This window comes from Anolis sagrei, chromosome 2 (genome assembly GCF_037176765.1).
Source record: "Anolis sagrei isolate rAnoSag1 chromosome 2, rAnoSag1.mat, whole genome shotgun sequence".
Lineage (NCBI taxonomy): Eukaryota > Metazoa > Chordata > Lepidosauria > Squamata > Dactyloidae > Anolis > Anolis sagrei.
In genome coordinates, this window is record NC_090022.1 from 58,204,566 (window position 1) to 58,230,279 (window position 25,714).

Genomic DNA, 25,714 nt, shown 5'->3' on the forward strand with positions numbered 1-25,714 from the left:
TATTTATAAGAGGGGTGATAAAAAGGAAGTAAAAATAATTAAGATGTACAGATCTGAATATCCAAATCCAAATGACTGCATACAAGAAATGAAACCCACATTCCCATATACAGGGTTAGTCAAAATGAATAGGCCAATAAGAAAATTAATTGTACCCGAATGTATGTTTACTGTAACCAAACCACAGCTACGTAGTGACAGATAAACTATCAAAGTTTTTTTGAGCAACACACATGTACGTTAATGCCGCTAGGCGTCGCTAGGAGTCGCTGTTTTCAAAATGGCGGAATCAGGCAAAGAGAAGGCGTTTTGTGTGATGACATTTGCTAAAACAATGTCAGTAATTACGGTCCAGCGAGAATTTCGAGCCAAGTATGGCAAGGAACCACCTCATCGACATTCCATTGCGAGGTGGGTAAAGCAATTTGAGGAGACGGGCTGCTTATGCAAGGGTAAAACCACAGGACGACCGCGTGTCTCCGAAGACACAGTGGAATCCATTTGTGCATCCTTTCAACGAAGTCCCCAGAAGTCGACAAATCATGTTTCCATGGAATTGAACGTTCCGCAAAAAACTGTGTGGCGCGTGTTACGCAAACGTTTGCAGTTCAAGCCGTATAAATTGCAAATGGTGCAGGCTTTGAAAAAAGGTGACTATTCGAAACGACGCGATTTTTGCGAATCAATGCAGCGAAGACTAGAGGAGGAAGGCTTTGCCAACAGACTGGTCTTCAGTGACGAGGCAACGTTTCACCTGTGCGGGAAGGTCAATAGGCATAATCTCCGCTTTTGGGGATCTGAAAATCCTCATGCCGTATTGGAACATGTAAGGGATTCGCCGAAGGTAAACGTTTTCTGTGCAATAACCAACCGTCACGTGTTTGGCCCATTCTTTTTCGCGGAGAAAACCGTAACAGGCATAGTGTACGCTGACATGTTGTCTGAATGGTTGATGCCACAGTTAGAAGAGAAAGTGCCCGATTTCGTATTCCAACAGGACGGTGCCCCTCCGCATTGGCACAACAGTGTACGCGAGTACCTCAACGAACACCTTCCCAGACGTTGGATTGGCCGTGCTGGAGTGACTGATCTTCCATTCCTCCTGTGGCCCCCCAGGTCCCCCGACCTCACACCATGCGACTTTTCTCTCTGGGGGTATGTGAAAGACACTGTGTTCCGACCTCCATTACCGCTGACCTTGGACAACTTAAAACAGCGCATATGTGCTGCATTCGATGCCATTACGTCGGATGTGCTGCAACGGATGTGGAATGAACTGGACTATCGCTTGGACGTCTGCCGTGTCACACGGGGCGCCCATATCGAACATCTCTGAAGGTGAGACAAAACTTTGATAATTTATCTGTCGATACGTAGCTGTAGTTTGGTTACAATAAACATACATTCGTCTAAAATTAATTTTCTTATTGGCCTATTCATTTTGACTAACCCTGTATTTCTATATCATTTAGAGGGTGCTATAATATTTCATCCCCTTTTGTACTTTTGTAATCAGCAAAAGGAATCATTTGCTTCCATGCATTGAAACACATGCCATACAGAGCTATTTTTCCATTTGCTATATTTTGGAGAAGACAAAGAAGAGGAAGCTGTCTGCCTACTGACTGAAGTGGAGCTAAACTATAAAAACAATCCTACCCTCTGACAAATGGGGAAAGGGAACTGTGTGAACTAATGATAACTGTTTGAATTTTCTTTCTCTAGACACATCAATTCAGTAGCGTCAATTCAGAAAATGTTGCTGGAGGGACATCACTGTAATAAAGTTTAAGCCTATACATCCTCTGTAAATTTTACATGAAAAAATAAGTTCCATGCCCAAAAAAGCACATAGAAACAATTTGTTGTGACTATTCAATTTCAGAACAAATGGGAGGGAATTGCATGCTGGAATACTCTCTATATTTTAAAAAATGCACATAACGCAAAGAATACATAGCTAGATTGGGCCAAATTGGATAACTTTCAAGAACTGAAAAGATCAAGGGCCTTTGGATGTAAATTGGATTTCAAATGGAAAAAAATGATTTTTTCTTGACTCATTTAAAAATAACAGTTCCCACAAATCTCAACACAAACATGCTAGCATAAACATATATTTGCACTCATAAAAATGAATTAGTAGCTCAGTTGAAATCATGTGCATAGTGAGTTACCTACAATCAAACAAAGGCATTTATTTTTCATCTCTCCTGAATGTCTCTAGTCTGTCTAATACAGCACTGTAATTACCAGCTCTGGCTTCTCAGCATAGAAAGTTATGTGATGTACTAAGATGTGGAGGGGGTGTGAGGCTCTGCTTCTGTGGGTGGAGCTGGGCCAAGTATGGCAAAGGAATTAGCTAAAGGAGAGAAAGGAGGATGGCATAGGGCCGTGAAGTGAGTGCAGTTTTTTCTCTTGTACTTGCTAGTGAAAGTATTCATGTGCTGGCAGATCTCAGGAATCTGCTAGCAGAAAGGTATACAAGCTGAAGATCCAAAAAGGCAGTGAACAAGGATTAAGGAAGAGAACTAATTTATCCCAGGACCAAATTCCTCCAGGTCCAGTGATATGGACACAATGCTAGCAGAAAGTTAGTCCAGAGCAACAATAGTCCAGAAATGTCTAAAATGTATAGGTTGGAGAGGTGATTGGATTGACACAACTTCACCTAATTTAGTGGTGGCCCAGCAGATCCATGTCCCGTTAGGAGTGCACACCTTACTATTATGTTGATGTAAGTTTAATTATTGTTTTATATGTTTAAATGTTTTAAGGCATTTTATAATTCTATTTAAATGTTTATTTAAACTGTACCTTGCTTTTGAAAGCATCAAATAGTTGCCTAAGTGTAAGTTGCCTTGAGTCCCTTCTGGGGTGGAGAAAGGTGAGGTAGAGATGTTGTAAATAAATAAATAAATATTACATTTCATCCTTTCTAATATGTAGCATCCAAAGCTTGTCACAGGTGATAAATATATTTTGTACTGTTGTATACCTTCCTAGACATCCTGTCTGATGTATTATCGAAGGCTTTCATGGCTGGAATCACTGGGTTGTTGCAGGTTTCTTGGGCTATGTGGCCATGTTCTAGAAGCATTCTCTCCTGACGTTTCGCCTGCATCTATGGCAAGCAATGCATCCTCAGAGGTTGTGAGGTCCGATCTTGGAAACTGATCCTGCCTGATCTTGGAAACTAGATAGCGTTAGCTCTATGTAGTACATGAATGGGGGCCACCAACAGATTCTAGGTGCTGCAGGCTATCAATTTCAAGGAAAGGAATGGATAAAACAAACTCAGATTATTTCTTGTCTAAGAAAACCCTGGTGTTGCCATACATCAACAGGGAACTTGAAGGTGCATGCGCGCATACACGGCTATTTATTAAATAAATAAATACAAAGAAAGATATCTTTAAAAACTACCTCTCTCCTATATGTTGTAAGTTAACCTATTCTAATAAACAGATTCGTATCATTGCTCAAGATGTATGTGAAGAAGTATCAGCATTAGTCCATGATTTTAATCAGGAGTTTTCTCTGGTGGTAAAACAATTTTGATAGAATAACAGTTAAAATCAATCAATAACATTGTTTTGTTTAAAATTTGTCCACACTGGACCCCACTGTGGAGATTGTGTGAGCTACTCACCTCTGAATAAATCACTTGCAATACATTATTTGCTTCTGACAAGTGTTTGTTCTAATTTAAATGCAAAAAGCCAACAACCAGATACCATTTTTTAAAATGTAAAGACAGTGACCAGTGCTTTGTTCTTCTCTCTCTTTCTTTCTCTTTTTCCTTTCCATTTTCTGGTGAAACAGTACATTGCTCACAGTCAAGTATTTTTCCATTGGTTTCTGCGTGAGTTTTAGAAATTTGCTGTGTTGTTCCGATTTCTACTGAAGTCTCTCCCACTCTCCTCCCAGCCTGTGTCAGTGGGCGGGCTTCAGTAATGAACAGTATTCGGTTACACTTGCTTGACACACTCAAGAGCTTTTTGGCTTCCTGTTTCAGTGGAGCACAAGTGTTGCCTTTGGTAATGTTATCAGAAGCCTAGTGCAGCTGGCGAAGAACAGCTCCATTCTCCGGCTTTTGGCTGCCAGAGAGCTTACAGGCGGAAGACCTGGCTTTGCTTTCATATTGTACAGACACACAGAATCAGCGGTGACATCCGAAACTGCTCCTCCTTCAGCCACAATGGTGGCAAAGGATTATCCATTTTATCTCACAGCCAAGAGAGCAAGCTGTGGATTAGAAGTACAGGCAGCAAGCATCTCGGGAAGAGAGACAGAGGTATGGTCTGGAGGCATTTCAGTGTTTGCACAATGTTTTCTTTGCTAGTCTAAAGAAACTGCAGTTAACTGAGGTAGAGTGAAAAGTCAGACCTCAACTATACAGAGAGGTTTGAAACAGCTTTCTGTAGCTGTTCCTAATTTACAGTGAAATATTTTATTTTTTTATTATTTATTTACTATACTTGTATGCTGCCTTTCTCAGCCTATCGGCGACTTAAGGTGGTTGCCAGATTTGGTAAAATGGGATTTTGTTCTGGAGTAAGCAATTTAGGATGATGTATACTGCAGTCAAATGTATAATATAAACAATGCGTGTTTCATGAAATTAGTGCTATGTCTTTGTGTGCTGTGTGATATTATTTTATGTGATGTGTTTAATAATGTTTAATGTTTTATCAGGGGAGGGTCAGTTTTGATGTTTTATACTTTTTTTAATCAATGGCATTGAATTGTTGCCAACTCCAAGTCCCCTTCAGGGTTAAGAAGGGAGGTATACAAATACTGCAAACAAACAAATAAATAATGAAAACAAAAAAAAAACAACCAGATGTAATGATAAACATCTTTTAGGTTATGAATATTTATCTGCTGGGTATGTTTATTTTAAATTCTTGTCATTTTCATAGATAAAGGAGTGGGGTTATTGTTTTAGCAAGACTACATTGCTTCTAATGTGGAAATGAAGTCATGAATGTTCCATAGACTGTTTACGTCAATATAACTATGATATTCGGAGAGTTTTCAAGATTAACTACTTCTGTTAGATATAAAAGTATACATCACTTCAAATTAATGTACAGTTTGTAGAGAAATGTGTTCACTGCTATAGAGGAGAATTCATTTCCATGGATGCATGTTGAAAATTTCATGATTTATCTAGACACAAATGCAGCCAGTCTCTTAAAAGGTGAAATTGCTTAATATTTATGAAACAAGTAGAAATCTCAGTACTCCTGCCTCTTTTGCAAAGTATGTGAATCTATTATTTACAGCAATCAGGCAACATTGCACTGATTTACATATATAATTATGTAGCACTATAATGAAAGATTGTAAAATTTTTCAGAGCTGCCTTTCTTGAATGTACATATGATAGTAGCTTTAATGGATTGATCAAATCAGTTCGAACTGATGGTATTATAAACTTTTTACAGGGTGTAAATTCTGAAACAGTAATCATGTTCTTGATCCTTTGGGTACAGTTATTAATTGACACAATAAAGTTTTAAGAAAATTTATTTTTTAAATCATATTAGTTCTGCAATTCTTACTCCCATATGTTAATATTAGAGAAACATAAACATGTAAGATGGAAAATGTACTATGTTGTTCTTGTAGGGGTCTCCTCATGAGCATGAACCTTTACACAATTAATAAGCATTTAAAGTATAAATTACGTGTAACATGCCATTTTGGAAATAAAACTCTGACAGAAATAGTTACAGGTATGGGCTATGCATACTACCATGATTCAGATGACCCAATCTCAGTTTAATAGATACCCACAAGTTTCATGCGCCCACATGCAGCTGCTTCACTTCTCTCTTTGTACAAATGGGGTGGGGGAGATTGGGAAATTACGGAAAAACCTCAGAAAACTTGAGAAGTTGCAGTGTCACATAATGTCTACATAGGGAAGCTATATGGTGAATGGCTTACAGCTATTTCCAGACAGGTTGGTTATAAAATCATAATTTAAAGTTGGCTTCTACATTGTGATTTGTTTGGAGACCATCAGCCTTAGTTACTGCTTTGGATGCAACAGTGGTTAGGCTTCCTGGCTTCTTTACTTATTTGTGTTGAGAGCAAAGTGATTCTCTGCAGGTGCACAAAAGATTCTGTATAACTCATCTGATTGTCCAAATGTGGCTAGAAGTTTCCAACATAACTGTGAAATTAATATCAAGTAATTTCACACAATAACTATGGTGGTAGAATTCAAAGATATAGCCATGCTAGTCTGGATTAGAGTGAAAAGGGGATTCTATTGTGCTTGTTCAATATTAGTATCAAAGCACATTTGAATAGCACCAATCCTTGGCCTTGAAATGGCTCTGCTTTTTGTTAACTCAAGCAACTGAAACTGGTTGAGATCTTTGTTAGCTAACACATTACTAATTTGGCAGCTGAATAAATATTGGTGAAGTAAAATAATTGATCCAGGTAATCAAGTGATGAAAGTTGACATTAACATGGTCATCCCTCTTATGGTTTTTTTCTGCATGCAGATTGGTATTCCAGAGTGTATATATGTAATAACCAATAATTAAACAACTGGGTTCCTGTGGGTTTTCCAGGCTCTATGGACATGTTCCGGGCTGTGTGGACATGATTCCGGCCATGAAAGCCTTCAACAACAAATTAAACAACCGTTTTGATAAATGAAACTGGTATATATTGTGGCAGAAATTCTTCCTGTCATTTGGTGCTCATTAGTGTTTGTTTGTGGGACAAACATGAGTAATCTCATCTTCAAATGTGATTTTATCTATTCCATCTATTGTCATCTATTCCATGACATCACTTTTTATGTAAGGTTTACTCTCAAAAATGGATGAAGTTAATTCTTGGCAATAGTCGTACCCATAAAACCTTGAAGCATGTGTCTAGTGTGGATGTGTTCTTAATTTAAATACATCTGAAAGTGTGTATGGAAGGGGAGGGGAGAAATAAGACTAAACCAAGATTACAACTCTGTCATTAATATCCATGGGTTATCCCATGTTCTGGGAAGGATTGAAAGTGCTCATCTTTTTGGCAGGTATATGAAGATGAAAATGTTGGTCACAACATTGGCAGGAGTCGTGAGCAGTTCCCAAAGTATTTTGTGTGTGGACAATTCAGTTTGCATGGGATAGCAAGTTATTCTGAGAAGGCAGGCTGAGACTTGATGAGGGTCTTTGTTAGCTCTGGTCACTGATCCTTGTTGGCAGAGAAATGCAATACATCATCCAGCCCACTACAGTGCTGCACACTTACTAGCAGGTTACTTTGACTACAACCTGCCTTAATTAGGCACATAACAGGACATTGGGTCCACCTGCCAAACACACTAGTCATGCTCCACAGTACCTGTTATTTGTTGAAGGGAGAGGAACCTGTACATTTTTTTATCTACATGTGACAATTGCTGTAATAGTTGCCTTTGATTTACCAATGATTCAGTTCTTCTATCTGTCTAGAAATATTTTTAAATTTTTTGCTGTAAAATGTCTTACTTCACAAATATTTCTACTCATGTCAGCTCTGTGGTAAAATTCTTGAACCATGATGGAGTCAGAAGACTTATCCTTTGGAGAGAAAAAACACATCTATTTGCATTTTAGTTAGCCATAATGATTGCTATTAATCTAATTAAAATTTTGTCTAGAGTTCTGTGAAAAGTTGTGTCTCTGTGCTTGTAGTTTCCAAGGCAGTGGATCTTTAATTATTGCTGTTTCTACTGACTTACACCAGGCAGTGAGCAGCAAAAGGGTACCAGCTAATCATGTAACAAAGCAATGTCTAGCCTTGGCTAATCCATCTAAAACCAGGAACTTTGAACTGTGTGATGTAATGAGATAAAAACTGAAAAACTGAGAGCTTAACACTGTGTTGCGCATGGAGAAAGTGGCAATTGTGGGAGTCAAGTGAAGCTGAGTGGTACTTAAAGTAATGCATGTTCATGTTTCTCATTTGTTCAGCACTCACTTTCAAGAAGGAATGATATGCAGGCTAGGTAAACAAAGTAATTGCAAAGGATCTGCATATTTTAGCCTCTGGAATTAATACTGAAGATTGCATTATTGCTGCGCCAGCTGGATTACTGCTAAGGAGAGCTTCTGTTGAAGAGCTAAAGGCTTCGAAACTGTGGGAGTCACATGAATCTTTTAAAATTTATTAACAAATATATCCTATCCTGTATCATAAGCTCCTAGAGCAACACAGGATAAAATAATAATTAAACAGTTGAATGGTTTCAAACAATAAACCCTGAAAACAAGAGACCAAGGACTACAAGGCCTTTAGAGAGAAGTTTTTCACATTTCCCTTAAAGTATTGCAACCAGCCTTTAGTGGCATACACCACCATGGCTGTAGCACATCAAGAGATGGTTATGGCTGTTTTCCCTTTCTCTGTAGGTCTGCCTTAATGAATTCTGGCTTTGGGACAGATAACCTGTTGTCAGCAACCAGGAAGCTATTGATGCAGAGGTGTTCAGACTTTCTGGTTATGGAAATTCATCTTCTTTCAAAGTCTGTATCTTTGTAGTTCTGAGAAAGTACTTTTAGCATTTGTAGCAGTGGATTCATGGATTCATTTAACTAAAAGATCTGTGAGGCTCATTTCTTTTGCTTTCAAATAAAACAAAAGTATGACATTCATGGAGTTGCCAGAAGTCAACAGTTTACTCATACACAAACATACATACAAAATATAATAAATATTAATACATTTTCCTCTCTTCCTTTTATGGCAGGAGTGGGCAACTACACCGGGGTGGGATCCAATCCATCCCCACATGCTGCATCCACCAAGTAGTTTTCTCAAATACTTCTTTATTTGATCATATATCAGCCAAAGTGACTATATCAGCATCCTTTCTGCCACAAATGTGGCTAGTGTATGGCTGAAAATAAAAGGATGGAAGGGAATTCTGAGTTCTGGAGGTTTGAGGGGGATATGTGTTTTGGCACATTTTTGAGACCATAATATGGATTTCAGGTAAAAATTGCCCAGAATTGCAACCAAAAAATAAATAAATAGAATTTTGGAGGATTCAGCGGATTACAGGGATTGATGTTGGATTGGGGAGCAAACAAAATGGATTGCACTTTTCTCATCTCTGCCTTTGTCTCTTTTGGTGGTTTCCCACTTAGAATCATAGAATCATAGAATCAAAGAGTTGGAAGAGACCTCATGGGCCATCCAGTCCAACCCCCTGCCAAGAAGCAGGAATATTGCATTCAAATCACCCCTGACAAATGGCCATCCAGCCTCTGCTTAAAAGCTTCCAAAGAAGGAGCCTCCACCACACTCCGGGGCAGAAAGTTCCACTGCTGAACGGCTCTCACAGTCAGGAAGTTCTTCCTCATGTTCAGATGGAATCTCCTCTCTTGTAGTTTGAAGCCATTGTTCTGCGTCCTAGTCTCCAAGGAAGCAGAAAACAAGCTTGCTCCCTCCTCCCTGTGGCTTCCTCTCACATATTTATACATGGCTATCATATCTCCTCTCAGCCTTCTCTTCTTCAGGCTATACATGCCCAGTTCCCTAAGCCGCTCCTCATAGGGCTTGTTCTCCAGACCCTTGATCATTTTAATCGCCCTCCTCTGGACACATTCCAGCTTGTCAATATCTCTCTTGAATTGTGGTGCCCAGAATTGGACACAATATTCCAGATGTGGTCTAACCAAAGCAGAATAGAGGGGTAGCATTACTTCCTTAGATCTAGACACTATGCTCCTATTGATACAGGCCAAAATCCCATTGGCTTTTTTTGCTGCCACATCACATTGTTGGCTCATGTTTAACTTGTTGTCCACGAGGACTCCAAGATCTTTTTCACACGTACTGCTCTCGAGCCAGGCGTCACCCATTCTGTATCTTTGCATTTCATTTTTTCTTCCAAAGTGGAGTATCTTACATTTGTCACTGTTGAACTTCATTTTGTTAGTTTTGGCCCATCTCTCTAATCTGTCAAGATCGTTTTGAATTCTGCTCCTGTCCTCTGGACTATTGACTATCCCTCCCAATTTGGTTTCGTCTGCAAACTTGATGATCATGCCTTCTAGCCCTTCATCTAAGTCATTAATAAAGATGTTGAACAGGACCGGGCCCAGGACGGAACCCTGCGGCACTCCACTTGTCACTTCTTTCCAAGATGAAGAGGAAGCATTAGTGAGCACTCTCTGTGTTCGTCCACTTAACCAATTACAGATCCACCTCACCGTAGTTTTGCCTAGCCCACATTGGACTAGTTTCCTTGCCAGAAGGTCATGGGGGACCTTGTCGAAGGCCTTACTGAAATCCAGGTATGCTACATCCACGGCATTCCCCGCATCTACCCAGCTTGTAGCTCTATCAAAGAAAGAGATCAGATTAGTCTGGCATGACTTGTTTTTGATAAATCCATGTTGACTATTAGCGATGACTGCATTTGTTTCTAAGTGTTTGCAGACCGCTTCCTTAACAATTTTTTCCAGAATCTTGCCCGGTATCGATGTGAGGCTGACTGGACGGTAGTTGTTTGGGTCATCCTTTTTTCCCTTCTTGAAGATTGGGACCACATTGGCCCTCCTCCAATCTGCTGGAACTTCTCTCGTTCTCCAAGAACTCTCAAAGATGGTTGCCAATGGTTCCGAAATGACTTCTGCTAGTTCCTTCAATACTCTGGGGTGTAGTTGATCTGGCCCTGGGGACTTGAACTCATTAAGAGCGGCCAGGTATTCCTGGACGACTTCTTTCCCAATTTGGGGTTGGATGTCCTCCAATCCCTCATCCACCCCATCTTGCTGAGGTTGAAGACACTCTTTTTGTGAGAAGACCGAGGCAAAGAAGGCATTAAGTAGTTCTGCCTTTTCCCTATCCCCTGTCAGCATTGCCCCATCTTCTCCTCGAAGAGGTCTTATCGCCTCCTTGTTTTTCCTTTTTCTACTGACATAAGAATAGAAGCCCTTTTTATTGTTTTTAATGTCCCTGGCAAGTCTGAGCTCGTTTTTTGCTTTAGCCTTGCGGACCTTTTCCCTACAGGTGTTGGCTATTTGTTTGAATTCTTCTTTGGTGATTTCTCCCTTTTTCCACTTCCTGTTATTATGACCATATGTTGAGTTTCCACAGTTTAGATGCCCAGTAACTGGTTTATCAACTGTCTGTTTTGTTCCCATCCCACATTTCTTACCGTTATTCTGACTACCAGTGGTCACCTCAGCTCTTGCGCTTGTCTTTGGACTCATATGATCAGCAAAGCTTCCTCATCTCCAAACTCACATTCTTTCAACCCAACTTTCCCTGCTTTCTCAGCTTTGGCAGGGAAGCCCATAGACAACTGCTGGAGAGGGAGCTGACTGGAAACTGCTTCTTTCACATTTTCTTAGTCTTGGACAGTTGCTGAACACTAGGAGTTTACTCCATATTGGGAGAGCTGAGGAAAAGAGGGCTGAGTAATTGCTGCTGCCCTCACTTCACCTGATGAAACTATGAACATGCACAAAACAATCCCATCTTTGGGAGGTGGGAGGCAATGGCAATCACTTGCCCCCACTTCCTGAAGCTAGGATTGTTTATGGATGTGCATGGAACATCCCCAGTTTTGGGAAGTGGGTGGTGGCTGTAATCACACACCACCACCTCCTGAGACCAGGGTTGCCTTTGAGTGAGTATGCCTATAAGCTTTGGGTCCAACCTATCTTTGAGACCACATCTCTTTCTACAAACTGACATGGGCTCTGAGATCGACAGGGGAGGTCTTTCTCTCCACTGTCTCAAGTGCGGTTGGTGGGGATGAGAGAGAGGGCTTTCTCTGTAGTGGCTCCCGGCTCTGGAATACCCTCTCAGAAGAAATTAGATTAGCCCTCACCTTTCAATCCTTCTGCTCCAACCTGAAAACATGGATGTTCAGACACGCCTTTGACCTGAGTAAGTTGAATGGGCCCATATGAAGTTGACACTTGGCACCATGTGAATTGATATCAGTTAGTTTTATCTGCTGTTGTTTAAAATTTTATTATTTTGGTTTTATGCTACACATATTGACGGGGGTTGTTGTTATAATTGTTTCCTACTTTTGTACTGTTTTTACCTGTTGTATGTTATATGTGCACCCTGGAGTGCCTTGTAAGCCGCCCTGAGTCCCTTTGGGGAGATGGTAGTGGGATATAAAGAAAGATTATTATTATTATTATTATTGTATTGTCGAAGGCTTTCATGGCTGGAATCACTCAGTTCTTGTGGGTTTTTTTGGGCTATATGGCCATGTTCTAGAGGCATTTCTCCTGACGTTTCGCCTGCATCTATGGCAATCATCCTCAGAGGTGAGGTCTGCTGGAACTGGGAAAAAGGGGGTTTATATATCTGTGGAATGACCAGGGTGAGACAAAGGGCTTTTGTAAGTTGGGCTAGGTGTGGATCTTTCAAACGACCACCTTGATTAGCATACAATGGGCTGACTGTGCCTGGAGCAAACTCTTCTTGAAAGGTGATTAGATGTCCCTGCCTGTTTTTCTCTCTGCTGTTTTTGCTGTTGCAATTTTAGAATTTTTTAATACTGGTAGCCAGATTTTGTTCATTTTCATGGTTTCTTCCTTTCTGTTGAAATTGTCCACATGTTTGTGTATTTCAATGGCTTCTCTGTGTAGTCTGACATGGTGGTTGTGAGAGTGGTCCAGCATTTTTGTGTTCTCAAATAAAATGCTGTGTCCAGGTTGGTTCATCAGGTGCTCTGCTATGGCTGATTTCTCTGGTTGGAGTAGTCTGCAGTGCCTTTCATGTTCCTGGATTCTTGTTTGGGTGCTGCGTTTGTTATTATTATTATTATTATTATTATTATTATTATTATTATTATTATTGGCAAAGCAGGCTTAGATTTGAGAAGTGAGTAGCAGTAGCAGTTGCCCTCTCCCACCTACCTAACTCCTGTAAGCCAGGCTGTTACGTAAATGTGCACATGGCTTTGGGAGGTGGGCAGCATCTGCAGGGCCCAGCAGCCAGGCATGCAGTCTTTATGCTTACTGCCATCTGGAGACTCCCTCGGCCACCTGTTTGGCATACATGAGGAACATTCAGGAGCCTAACTCCTGCCTTTGCTGTATTTCCATTTTAGTGGCAGCCCTGACAAAGGGAGACTGTATTTGGTGTGGAGACTTCAGATATGAGGTTATAGCATACCCTTTCAAAAACAAGCCCTGATTAATGTGTAATTTCTAATTTCTTCATCAAGCACTTAATGAGAAAATGATGTGGCTTGTGGCAAACAAGGGTAAATCTAGCTCTTTCAGCCGGTAAACAGGATACATGAGAAAGCATTTCCTTTCCAGAAATTCATGTTGTGTATGGAACGACAATGGCACCAATTTATTTTCAAGTTAAGTGACACACACATAAAGCACCAAACTACTTTGTTGTGAACAAGTATGTTGATCAGCATTGTTCGTTTAGCATTAAAATTTCAAACATCCAGTTCTTGTAAGGAAAGGAAGGAAAATAAACAGGATAAAGTAGCATCCTGTGCTATAAATATTTATAGCTTCTCCTTCAGTAAAGGTCTTTGTTAATTTCTCTACTGTTTACCTTTTTGTATGTGGCCGCAATAGCTAATATTCTAGGAAACCTAAGACTCAGGAAGCATTTTTGGAAAAATAAGGCTGTGATTGAGGCAGTGGGTTCCAGCACACCTCTCACCTATTCTTGAACATGAACAGTTAGTGGCTTGTTTTCTGGAATGTTACGTATTTTCATATTATGGCTACACATTAGTACCCATTCTGCTATCCAGAACAGCTTTGAAGCAGGTGATTTTTTCCCCCTAAACATTTGTTATTGTTCATTCAGTCAGTCATTTCCAACTCTTCATGATCTCATGAACTAGTCCACGCCAGAACTCCCTGCCGGCCGTCATCACCCCCAGCTCCTTCAAGGTCAATCCAGTCACTTCAAGGATGCCATCCATTCATCTTGCCCTTGGTCAGCCCATCTTCCTTTTTCCTTGATTTTCCCCAGCATAATTGTCTTCTCTAAGCTTTCCTGTCTCCTCATGATGTGGCCAAAGTACTTCATCTTGCCTCTACTATCCTTCCCTCCAATGAGCAGTTGGGCTTTATTCCCTGAAGTATGGACTGGTTGGATCTTCTCGCAGTCCAAGGCACTCTCAGAACTTTCCTCCAACACCATAGCTCAAAAGCATCTATCTTCCTTCGCTCAGCCTTCCCTAAGGTCCAGCTCTCACATCCGTAGGTTACTACAGGGAATACCATGGCTTTGACTATGCGGATCTTTGTTGCCAGTGTGATGTCTCTACTCTTCACTCTTTTATCGAGATTGGTCATTGCTCTCCTCCCAAGAAGTAAGCATTTTCTAATTTCTTGGCTGCAGTCTCCATCTGCAGTAATCTTTGCACCTAGAAATACAAAGTCTGTCACTGCCTCCACATTTTCTCCCTCTATTTCCCAGTTATCAATAATTCTTGTTGCCATAATCTTGGTTTTTTTTAATGTTTAGCTGCAACCCAGCTTTTGCACTTTCTTCTTTCAACAGACTGGTTCAAGATTGGGAAAGGCGTACGGCAGGGTTGTATACTCTCACCCAACCTTTTCAACTTGTATGCAGAACACATCATGCAATGTGCGGGGAATGCAAGGCTAGGGTAAAAATTGCTGGAAGAAACATTAGCAACCTTAGATATGCAGATGACACCACTTTGATGGCCAAAAGCAAGGAGGAGCTGAGGAGCCTTCTAATCAAGGTGAAAGAAGAAAGCATAAAAGCTGGGTTGCAGCTAAACATAAAAAAAAAACCCTAAACGTACCATCTTTTTTTTAAAGCACTATTCTTTTAAAAGTCCTGTACCTGAAGAAGTAGGTGATATTATATAATACATGTTGCGTAGCCCTTATAGGAAATTCTTGGGAACAGAAGTGTTTTGAATTTTAAACTTTTGAGTGGGGGAATACCTGTATTTGCATGTATATGCATTATGATATATTTTGGAGATAGGACCCCTAGTCCCAACATGCAATTTTTGTTCCATATACACCTTATACACATAGCCTAAAAGCAATTTTATACAATGTACTTAAATAGTTTTGTGCATGAAAAAAAGTTAGTGCACAATGAACCATCAGAAAGCAAAGGTGTCACTATCTCAATCAGCTATATGGATGATTTTGGCTTTTGGAGTATTTTGGATTACAAATTCCAGATAAAGGATGCTCAAAGTATAAATCTGCTTGCCTTCACAATGCAGACACAAAACTGTTGTTTTTGTGGGGAAGAGAAGGCAAATGATGCCTAGTTTCCTTAAGTATGAAAGGTATTCACTTGTTTGCTTTAATCTTGATATTATGGTGTTATTATTAACAGATTCAGAGAGGTTTACTGGAAAAAGAAAGCCATAGAATATCAATATCAAACAATAGTATAAGGGCCAAAAGATACCAGATCAGTTTAAAGCTTTAAATGGGGAAGGGAGATGAAATGACACATAATTTACTATGTCAGGGTAAGTATTCTGCAAGCAGGAGTTAAAGAGGGAGTTGGATGGATTTTATGGGTCCCTGTTCTTCTTTGGCAGTTTTATCATGGGCTTGATCCACAGGGAGTGCGAGATATGACCTATATGCTGGTCTCACTTGCTTTGAAGATCCCCTGAAGAAATCTAGAGGATCTAGAGCAGTGATTCTCAACCTGTGAGTTCCCAGGTGTTTTGGCCTACAACTCCCAGAAATCCCAGCCAGTTTATCAGCTGATAGGATTTCTGGAAGGCCAAAACATCTGGGGACCCACAGGTTGAGAACCACTGGTCTAAACGTTAAGGGAATGCTGAGCTCAGGAACTACCCATTGCCTTGCTCACCAGTGGTATTACACAGTTCCTGGCACCCATGCTGATCCCAGTTGCTATCTTGCAGTTTTCCAGTAGACAGGCTTCACTAGTTCAGCAGCTGGGTTGGCCAATGGATAGATCCTGAGTGTCAGGGATCTAACAGCTATGGTAAATAAAATGAGATTGTTTCTATTTAAGCTCCAGTAAAGTTGCCTATGTCATTTATGTGCTTGTCTTACCAGATTTAGTCTCATGTGCATCAGCATTCACCTATCAGTTAAAGAAAAAATAGGATAAATAATGGAGGAGAGATAAAACAACATAACATATAACATTCTGTCTCATGGAAGGGCACTCACTCTACACACAGAAATTAAATGATCTGGTGACTCCTTGCCAGCCAGCTGAAATCCCCTGGCAGTGAGCACCCAGGAGTGTGTCCTGAAGCAGATCTTAAATTTTGCACAGGTTATTATGAGAGAAGATAGACCTTTAAGTACATTGGTTTCAAACTGTGTAGGACTCTAAAACTGAAGACTCGTTTAACCTGTAAGAATGTACTGGAATCCAATACAGTTCTCTTAAAATTGCTGTTAATACATTCACATTTCAGATTATAGTTAGTTCCTTACTAACCAAGTATAATACATATTGAATGCTGCTAAACACCTGGCAATTGTCTTCTGAATCAGTCTGTATTTCTGAACTACCTTCAAGAGCATTCCCATGTAAAATGCCTTCGTAATCTGGTAAAATAAGCTTGAAAAATGTAAGTAATAATTCACTCAGAGTAAAGCAATGCTTCCTTTTATCTCTGTTAATTGTGTACATTTATCAGACTTTCATTGTGGGGTCAGGACTACTTTATGGTGAGACAGAGCTTTTCCTGTTGCCCCACAGAAACAATATCTTTGCATTCTGCATGCATGGAAATTTTAGACAAAGTCATTACCGTACTTACAATGCTCTTCTGTTTGGGTTTAGAAGAAAGCCTTTATTTAATGGTGCTTAGTATCATAAGTATGCATAGGATTGAAGACTTCAGCCCAGTATACACAATGAGATTTTACTTCTATTAGAAATTGCACGAAAATCAGACCTATGCAAAGTTAGACTGAGGCTGAACACTTTACTGCTGGTTCTTTATTATTGTTGAACGCGCCTTCACATTATCTGAATTACAGTAACCTTATTCTGGGAGGAGGTGGTTAGCAGGAATTATTCTGATGAGGTTTACTCTAAGACTGTGATTTGCCCGAGGTCATACAATGAGTTTCCATGGCTGAGGAAGGATTTGCATCCTGGCCTCAAAGAGTCCTAGACAAAGAATGGCTCTCCTCTTTGTTCTTCTTTTTCAAAAACTGTTTGAAATACTGAATTTATACCATCGCAGTACAACAGTGTTTCTCAAGCTTCCCAATGGCATGATCCCTTAATACAGTTGCTCATGTTGTGGTGACCCCCAACCATTAAATTGTTTTCGTTGCTACTTCATAACTGGAATTTTGCTACTGGTATGAATTGTAATGTAAATATCTGATATGCAGGATGTATTTTCATTCATTAAACCAAATTTGGCATAAATATTCGATATGCCCAAATTTGAATACTGATGAGGTTGGGGGGGGGGTTGATTTTGTCATTTGGGATTTATAGTTAATCTACAATCAAAGTATCTTATGGGCTTTATTTAAAGGAAAGCTTAGAGAAGACAATTATGTTGGGGAAAATGGAAGGAAAAAGGAAGAGGGGCCAACCATGGGCAAGATGGATGGATGGTATCCTTGAAGTGACTGGATTGACCTTGAAGTAGCTGGGAGTGGTGACCACCGATAGGGAGCTCTGATGTGGACTGGTCCATGAAGTCACAAAGAGTCGGAAATGACTGAACGAATGAACAACAACAACAAACAATCAAAGAGCATTCTGGACTCCGCCAATGATGGAATTGAACCAAATTTGGCACACAGAACTCCCATGACCATCAGAAAATACTGGAAGGGTTTGGTGGGCATTGACCTTGAGGTTTGGAGTTCACCTACATACAGAGAGCACTGTGGACTCAAACAATGGTGGATCTGGACCAAACTTGGCATGAATACTCAATATGCCCAAATGTGAACACTGGTGTAGTTTGGGGAAAACAGACCATGACATTTGGGCGTTGTAGTTCCTGAGATTTATAGTTCATCTACAATCAAAGAGCATTCTGAACCCCACCAGCAATAGAATTGGGCCAAACTTCCCACACAAAACCTCCATGCTTTGAAGGGATTCACTGGCGTAACCCTTCCTCCAATTTCGCATGCTTTCTCTTGCTTGCACATGTGCACCACGCTACCATGCGCCAAGCATACCTGCTCTCCCCTCCCCACTTGAAGTCTCAGAAACAGCTGTCCCCTTGGCTGAGAGACCAGCCAATCACAGCAGGAGGAGGTCTTTTGGTGGGAGGATTCACCATCTGTTTTCAAAAAGGAAGAGAAGGACAGATGGAGAAATCTTCAGTTTTCTCTGCCAAAGGGGTTCCTAAAATCATAATAAATATATGTTTTCTGATGGTCTATGGCGACCCCGCTGAAACCTCGCAACCCCCCCGGTTGAGAAACGTTGCAGTAGAACAAAATCCTCTGATTCCAACTAACTGGATAACATATCCTATTTGACAGAAAACCTTCCAACATTGTATCTTTTGTTCTTCTGAAATTTTATAGTGAATGTATTGAGGCCCAGATGCAGTGATCTAAAGGTGGATTTCCAAGGTGGATTCTGAACCAGAGTGTCTTAAAACCAAATGTGACATTTCATTGTTTTTCACATTGTTAGCTAACAAGTGTACATATCTCCAAGACTAATATCCGAATATGTATGGAATGAGCTCTTGTCAAAACATTGGTATTTATCTCCAAGCATTGAAATTGTGCAGAGTTCCATAGCCATGTAGACCTGGGGAGAATACTTAATTTTTAAAACCTAGTACATTTCCTGCAGCACTTTTCTGGCTAGGAGTGGGTTATTCCACAATGAGAAGGGTATTTTAATGCAGATGAATAGCTGCAAAATGAACCAAAAGAGCATACCCCCCCCACCCCAGTAAGAAACACCCTGATTTCTAATGTGTTTGTTTGTTTAAGCAGTTGTGAACAAGAAGCAAAAAAAGTGGACCTGGTCACAGTGTGCAAGTGAGGAGCAGCAGGGGGTTAGAACAGGCAGAAGATGCCAGGAAGGAAACAGCAGGAAATTTGCAGAGAGGTGGCAGAAGTAAAGAGTCGGAGATATTTGTCTTACAAAGCATCTCCCCGTTTTCATGAAACCAGGCTATTCCTGGTTTTCTTATCTGTATTGCCCGTGAAGTAATTACTGGGAGAGATAGGTGTATTCTAAATAAAGAAAAAAAGAAAACATGTTTTTGTTCACCTCATGAATTCTGGTAAGAGCAAGTTATTTAATATCATATAGCCAAGTAAAGACTGTTATTTCAGTATACGGCACAGGTCTGTAGCTTGTGGCCAGTAAACGTACAAAACTGAAGTTGATTTTTTGTTTGCATTCAACCCAGAGATGCATGAATGCCTTGCATGAGGAATGGAAGCTGACATGGCATGGCATACTTAATTAAACTTCTGAACTGCACCAAATCATGGCCCCTTCCAAATTTGGGAAGTAGCCCTAACTTATTGGTTTGCTGCTGTTATTAGGAAATAGAGGACAAATTTGAGTAAGTATATAGCACTGGGAAGAGGAAGACCTGCACCTTTCATCACTCAGAATAGAACACATCTCCCCACCCTTTTAAACCACATCCTCCTTATTCTTTTGAAACTAGATAATTTAGGCAACCATCTCTTTTCAAAATCCTGGTTGGAGAACTATACTGAGGGGAGATTCTGTATGGTGTCATATAGCCAAGGTTTCCTGCACTTCAGTTTGGTTCCCTCTCTAATTGAAGTTATTTCACAGGATGAAACCTATCTGTTATATGGCTAAGAGCACAATATAGCCCTTCTCTTTAGAAGCCAGGATTATCTGATATGTTATGTGATTTGATTAGCTATTCAAAAAACCCAAGACCATGTTATATGTTGTTTGCTTATGCTATCATGTTTTCATTTATGTTGGCCATGCATTTCATAAAGTACAGGATATACTTACACTTAAAAAAAAATTCTGATATATTATAAACCTGGCCTTATGTATTAAAAAATCTGACTGATACATTTGATTACGGAACACTCAGTGTGTGTTAGAATATGCTGTTGTTTTTTTCTTTAACTCTAGCTGACTTAATTACACAGGAAGGAGAGGCAGGAAAAACCGGGATAGGAATATGTGGTTCCTCTAGTTGTAGTATTTCCATCTATGGATAGTCAGTCATACAAGATGCTTAGAAGCTAATCAACAGCTCTTCTTGTTGGGAACAACTGCAAAATCGTTTATGCACAATAGTTGTACTACTTTAATGTAAGCCAATTTGAAACTAACTCATATAAACAAATACGTTATAAACAAATTATAAACTATAGTACTGATGCTGTAATAGATTCCTAGTTGCTTTAAAATGTTTATTGTGATATTGTTCCTATACAGTAGAGTCTCGGTTATCCAACTTTCACTCATCCAACATTCTGTATTATCCAATGCAGTCTGCCTCCGGTCCGGAATAATGTCCAGGGTGGAAAAAAGAAAGAACCTTGTCTTGGTGCTAAATTCATAAATACAGTAAATACTACATGAAGTTACTGTGTATTGAACTGCTTTTTCTTTCAATTTGTTGTAAAACATGATGTTTTGGTGCTTAATTTGTAAGATTACAATGTAATTAGACGTTTATTGGGCTTTTCTTTAATCCCTTCTTATTCAACATTTTCACTTATCCAATGTTCTGCTGGTCCTTATGTTGGATAAGCAAGACCTCTACTATATTTGTTCAAGCAGTAGTTTGACTCAGTACTTACAACCCAACAGTAATCACATACATATATAATCCAAAGAAGATGAATTATCAGATGTAGTGGCAAACTACCTTCCTGTTTTACTGGACATCAGATATCCCTCTGATGTTTTTGCAGTGCTGTGATCAGTGTAGCACAAATCACTTCTTGAAAAAAGATTAACCCAATGTCCTGATTAAGAGTTCAAGGAGTTCTGGCAGAAATCTGAAGGTGTTCATAGCCACATCCTCTTGTTCATTATCTGGGGTCATACTCAGGTCACCGTGAGCTTTATCAGAAACAGGAACGCCACCCAACTTTGTCTGGCAGAGGCACTCACCATGCCATTATTTGCACAATCTAGCTCTGAAATGAAAAACTGTCAGTAAAAACTACTGGTCCATAATTTTTTCCTTAATTTTGTTGCTTTTAATTGTCTTACATAACCCCCTGATTACACAAAAAAATAAAGCCATGTTGTGAATAAAAGTGGTAAAAACACAATTCCTGGCCATTAATCTAAAGGAAAACTCCCTCACATATAGATTTCTCAAACTCTGGAAAATTGAAATTCCATAATTCTAAAACAGCTGAAGAAGAATTCACATGACAATATTTATGTTAATTCCGTTTGGGTATGGTGAAAGCAAATTACAAGACAGAGGAGGTAATTGCTAATATGCATCCGCAGCATTACCTTAAATAACCTGGTTGCTCTTTCAATCCTTCTAAAAGAAAAATAAATCCAGGTTTGTTTTTGAAACTCAAGCAAGATTAAGAAATCTCGTCTTGTTCCAAAGACTTGACTTGATAACTGAACCAATGGGCGTGTTTTCTTTGAGGATGAAAAATATGATTTGTTACGCACATACATCTATCTACTCAAGATAAATTTCCATGGTGTTTAGTGGAATTTACTTGTAGTGAACATAAGACAGCAATCAGGAGACTCCATCTTTGCAATATCCCCAACTCACATAGAAAACAGTGTCCTGTTCTAAACATCCTGTGGAACAAAGCTCAAACATAGCTTTCCCTAATGTGGTTTTCCACTTAAGCTCTGTACTTTGAATTATTTTATTATACATATTTTATCCAGTGCCAATTCAATCAGTAGCAGACTAATGCAAATAATATATTTTTAGGCTTCCTGCCATTACAAATGTTGACATACCATTACACTGCTAACCAAACTTGTAACTTTGAAATAAAATGTGTATAAAAACCGTGCCAGGAATAAGGTATCTGAAACAAAGTGATCGGGTTTCATTTTAGTTGTTACAGAACTGTGGTTTATATGAGAAACAAAGGCTATGTACTGTGTCAGCGTAAAGCGTCTTCTGTTACTCTATTGATTGCAGGATAAGTTGCTCTCGGGGTCATACCCTTCTAATCCTAATCATTGCTCTACTCCTATTGATATAATATCCTATGAAAAATCCTGTGTATTTGCAGTTACAATTTCCAGTGTGCTTCATTGCATCAATTTTTCCTGACCATTGGACACTGTTGGTTGGGGCTTTGAGAATTAAAATTAATCAGTGCCTATAGGCAACAGGTTCCCTCTCCCTGCTTTATAGCCACATGTTTGGTATATGTGCTTTATAGCCACATGTTTGGTTATTTGGCACAGCATAATGCACGTGCAACACATATGCAACACTGCATGCACTCTACATGCACTCTTTTGTAAAGGAACATCTGGATCACACAACTCTAGCTGGATTTATCTCAATGTGTTGCGAGATTGTTGTGATTTTAGCTGATGAATAAAATGTGTAATTGAATAATGTAGGTGATTTGTATGTATTCAAAGAAATGTTGTTTTGAATAATACATTTATGTTTTAACTGATTTGGGTTTTCGCCCTTCAGTGATTGTTGTGAGCTAAGCCCAACATTAATCTTATGTAGAGTAGATCCATTCACATAAATGGCTATTTAATAACAACGTAAGTTGCATTTATTTTGATTGATCTCTTCGAGATAGGTGTCAACACTTTGGTTTTTTTTAATCAGTGAAGAACCTTCATTATGTTCATAAAATCAAGGTTTAGAGTAATATTCCTATTTTTAAGCTGTTGCATAAAGCCAATCCCAGCTTATTTACAGCAGTTTCAGTTGGTTAATTTTGCTCTGCATTCAGTATTCACAACTCAAGCTGGCATCACACTGTGAAACACTGTACTGGCATAGGTTGGTATACCCACTGAATACATTTATGACTTATTTTAGCTTTCAGGATTAGGCTGTTGATAGAATCTTGTTTAAAATGTAAGATTTATGATTGCAGTACTTTCTAATTCAGATTTTCTTCAGACTTTGTGTATAAGGTTTTTGTGTATAAGGTATAAGGTCCAACCCTATAAATGTACTTAGTAAGTGCCCAGGGGTTCAGTGGGGCTTATTCTCAGGTAAATGCACATATGAAAATAGCTTTAAATGTTGCCAATTTGTAGGTTACTGTATAAGGTTTGCTCAGAATGATGAATTGACATTCAGTGCAAAGTGGATGCATGACTGCAGGATATTTTAGTGACTCTTGGCATGTAGACCCTCGGGGAATAGTTTTCTGAAGGCTTGTTTTTCAGGGTTTTAAAAAATGTAATCCCATCAGAAACCACATGCTCCCCTGAATTACAATCACACACGCTCACACACATACAAGATTAAACCAATTAGCTTTCTAGAATAAAACGTATTTATATGTGACTGACTGTAAGAGCTGTTCAACAGTGGAACTCTCTGCCCCAGAGTGTGGTGCAGGCTCCTTCTTTGGAGGTTTTTAAGAAGAAGCTGGATGGCCATCTGTCAGAGGTGCTTAGAATGCGATTTTCCTGCTTCTTGGCAGGGAGTTGGACTGGATGGTCCACAAGGTCTCTTCCAATTCTGTGATTCTAGATCAAAAACTCAAATATTTCAGTTTGTGGCACCTTGTTCTTTGTTTTCAAAAACTTACTCAGTTTATTGCCTCTGTTAATCTAAAGACAGTAAGGGGAACCTGGCTCATTCCTTATTGTTTGTACGTTGAGAAAATTGAAACTATTTCTCCTTTTATTTTTTGGAATGATGTAAGGCACCTTTGGTGGTCTTATCGAATTAACTATCAAGGAGCCTAATCGATATTGGGATACAAATTAATTTATTCTTGAAAGTAAGTCCATTTACGGGGCTTGATGAATTCCCATTCCTTAAACGGTTCTGGCCCTGTTTACCTGACCTAACATATGGCCTGTTACGAACCATGAAGAAGTCTAAGATGGAGAGGCCCTGCTCTCGATCCGACTGCCATTGCAAACGTGATTGGTGGGGACGAGGAACTGGGCCTTCTCATCAGTGGCCCCCCATCTGTGGAATTCTCTCCCCAGAGATATCAGATTGGTCACCTCCCTCCTGTCTTTCAGAAAGGAAACTCAAGACTTGGCTATGGGACCAAACCTTTGACCATTGAATAGCAGCAAGCGAGAAGAAGGTTTAACCAACTGGTGACAATGAATTGACCCGGAGCCAGCTTTGGATTTTAATTGGCGTGTTTGATTAATTGCTTTTTAATTACAGTATATTCTGGCGTATAAGACTACTTTTTAACCCAAGAAAATCTTCTCAAAAGTCAGGGGTCGTCTTATACGTGGGTGTAGTTTTATGCATGGGAGTCGTCTTAACTCTATATTTTAACTGGAAAAGTTGGGGGTCGTCTTATACGCCCAGTCGTCTTATATGCCAGAATATACGGTAACTGTTTTATTGTTTTAATTGTATTTGTTGAAATACATCCCAATGTGAAAGCACCGCTCGTGCTTGCTGTGAGGCCTCCCTGAGTCCCCCTTCGGGGGTGAGAAGGGTGGGTTATAAAGGCAGGAAATAAATAAATAATAAGTAAGCTACTCAATTTTTTTCTTGTGTATGGACTGTAGTGTGGACAGACAGCATCTATTTCTCTCTTTCTGTATATGTGCCTGTTTACCTAATAAAATTCATAGACTTTTGTTAGGTAAGGAATACTCAGATGTGGTTTTGCCAGTTCTTTCCTCCAAAATGTAGCCTATAGCATCTGCTATTCATTGGCAGTCTTCCATCCAAGCTCTAACCAGGATGACCCTATTTTAACTTCTAAGATCAGATGGGGTCTGGTGTCTAAATCAGTATCTATACCCTAACCATTTATAAAAGGATAAGGGCTCCATCATGTGGACTGCAGAACACAGATGCACTAAAATGATCATACTTATGATTTTAAAAACTGATATGAGCAAGATACTGGCACATACACTGTTTTTGCTAAGAGTAAAGCATTCACTCAGGCCCTTGGCTCCTCCTTTCATAGCATGTGAAACCAGGAAAGCTCTAATTAAATGTAGTTTTCCATTTCATTGAAACTGAGAGACTGTAATTACGTGTTGTGCTTTTTAAAAACCCAGATCTCAAGTTGGTTTGGAACCTATAGGTGTTCCAGAATTGATAACCAGGCTTTCCTGGTTAGGACAAAATAGAAAATATTAATTCAAGACTTCATGGTTTAATTGTGGCATGTCATGAAGAGAGGCTGAGAGCCTGGCTCTTGCATATCCCATCTTATGAAGCAAACTAGGTCATAATGCTTGAACAGGATGATTTCTGACGTACTTTTAAATGTCATCATTTTGATTTTATCAGAAATTATATACCTTTTTTAAAAAAAGATAATGTATTGTTGTTAATGAGAAACTAGGTATGTGCAGGAAGAGTACATACAAGTACAGAGCAATATCATTCTGAAAATTGAGTCAGAATTCTGACAAGTAAGTCTGGCAAGATTGGATACCAGTCAGAAGATACATTTCGTTCCGATAATTTTATATGATTATGCTGAAGAACTAGAATTTAGGAGGTTTCTTTAAGTCCTATGGAATCTTAGTACAAAGAAGTGCAAAAACATTGAAAAAGGTAGCTTTCTATAAAATATATATAAGGGTAAAGATTTCCCTTTGACATTAA

The 25,714-nt window shown here is 39.4% G+C and overlaps 1 protein-coding gene across 4 annotated transcripts in view; it reads left to right on the top strand.

Annotated features, from left to right (window-relative positions):
- The window catches only part of ARHGEF3 (Rho guanine nucleotide exchange factor 3), a 186,875-nt gene that overhangs the window by 132,736 nt on the left and 28,425 nt on the right, over positions 1-25,714 (top strand). For 2 of the 4 annotated variants that reach the window (XM_060766091.2, XM_067463531.1), the window contains exon 1: positions 4,111-4,297. The exons of the other annotated variants lie outside the window; for them this stretch is intronic. In XM_060766091.2, coding sequence (XP_060622074.1) covers positions 4,202-4,297 — 96 coding nt within the window. In that variant the 5' untranslated portion in view covers positions 4,111-4,201. Of the gene's footprint in view, positions 1-4,110; positions 4,298-25,714 lie in introns of those variants that run through there. 4 annotated transcript variants of the gene reach the window in all.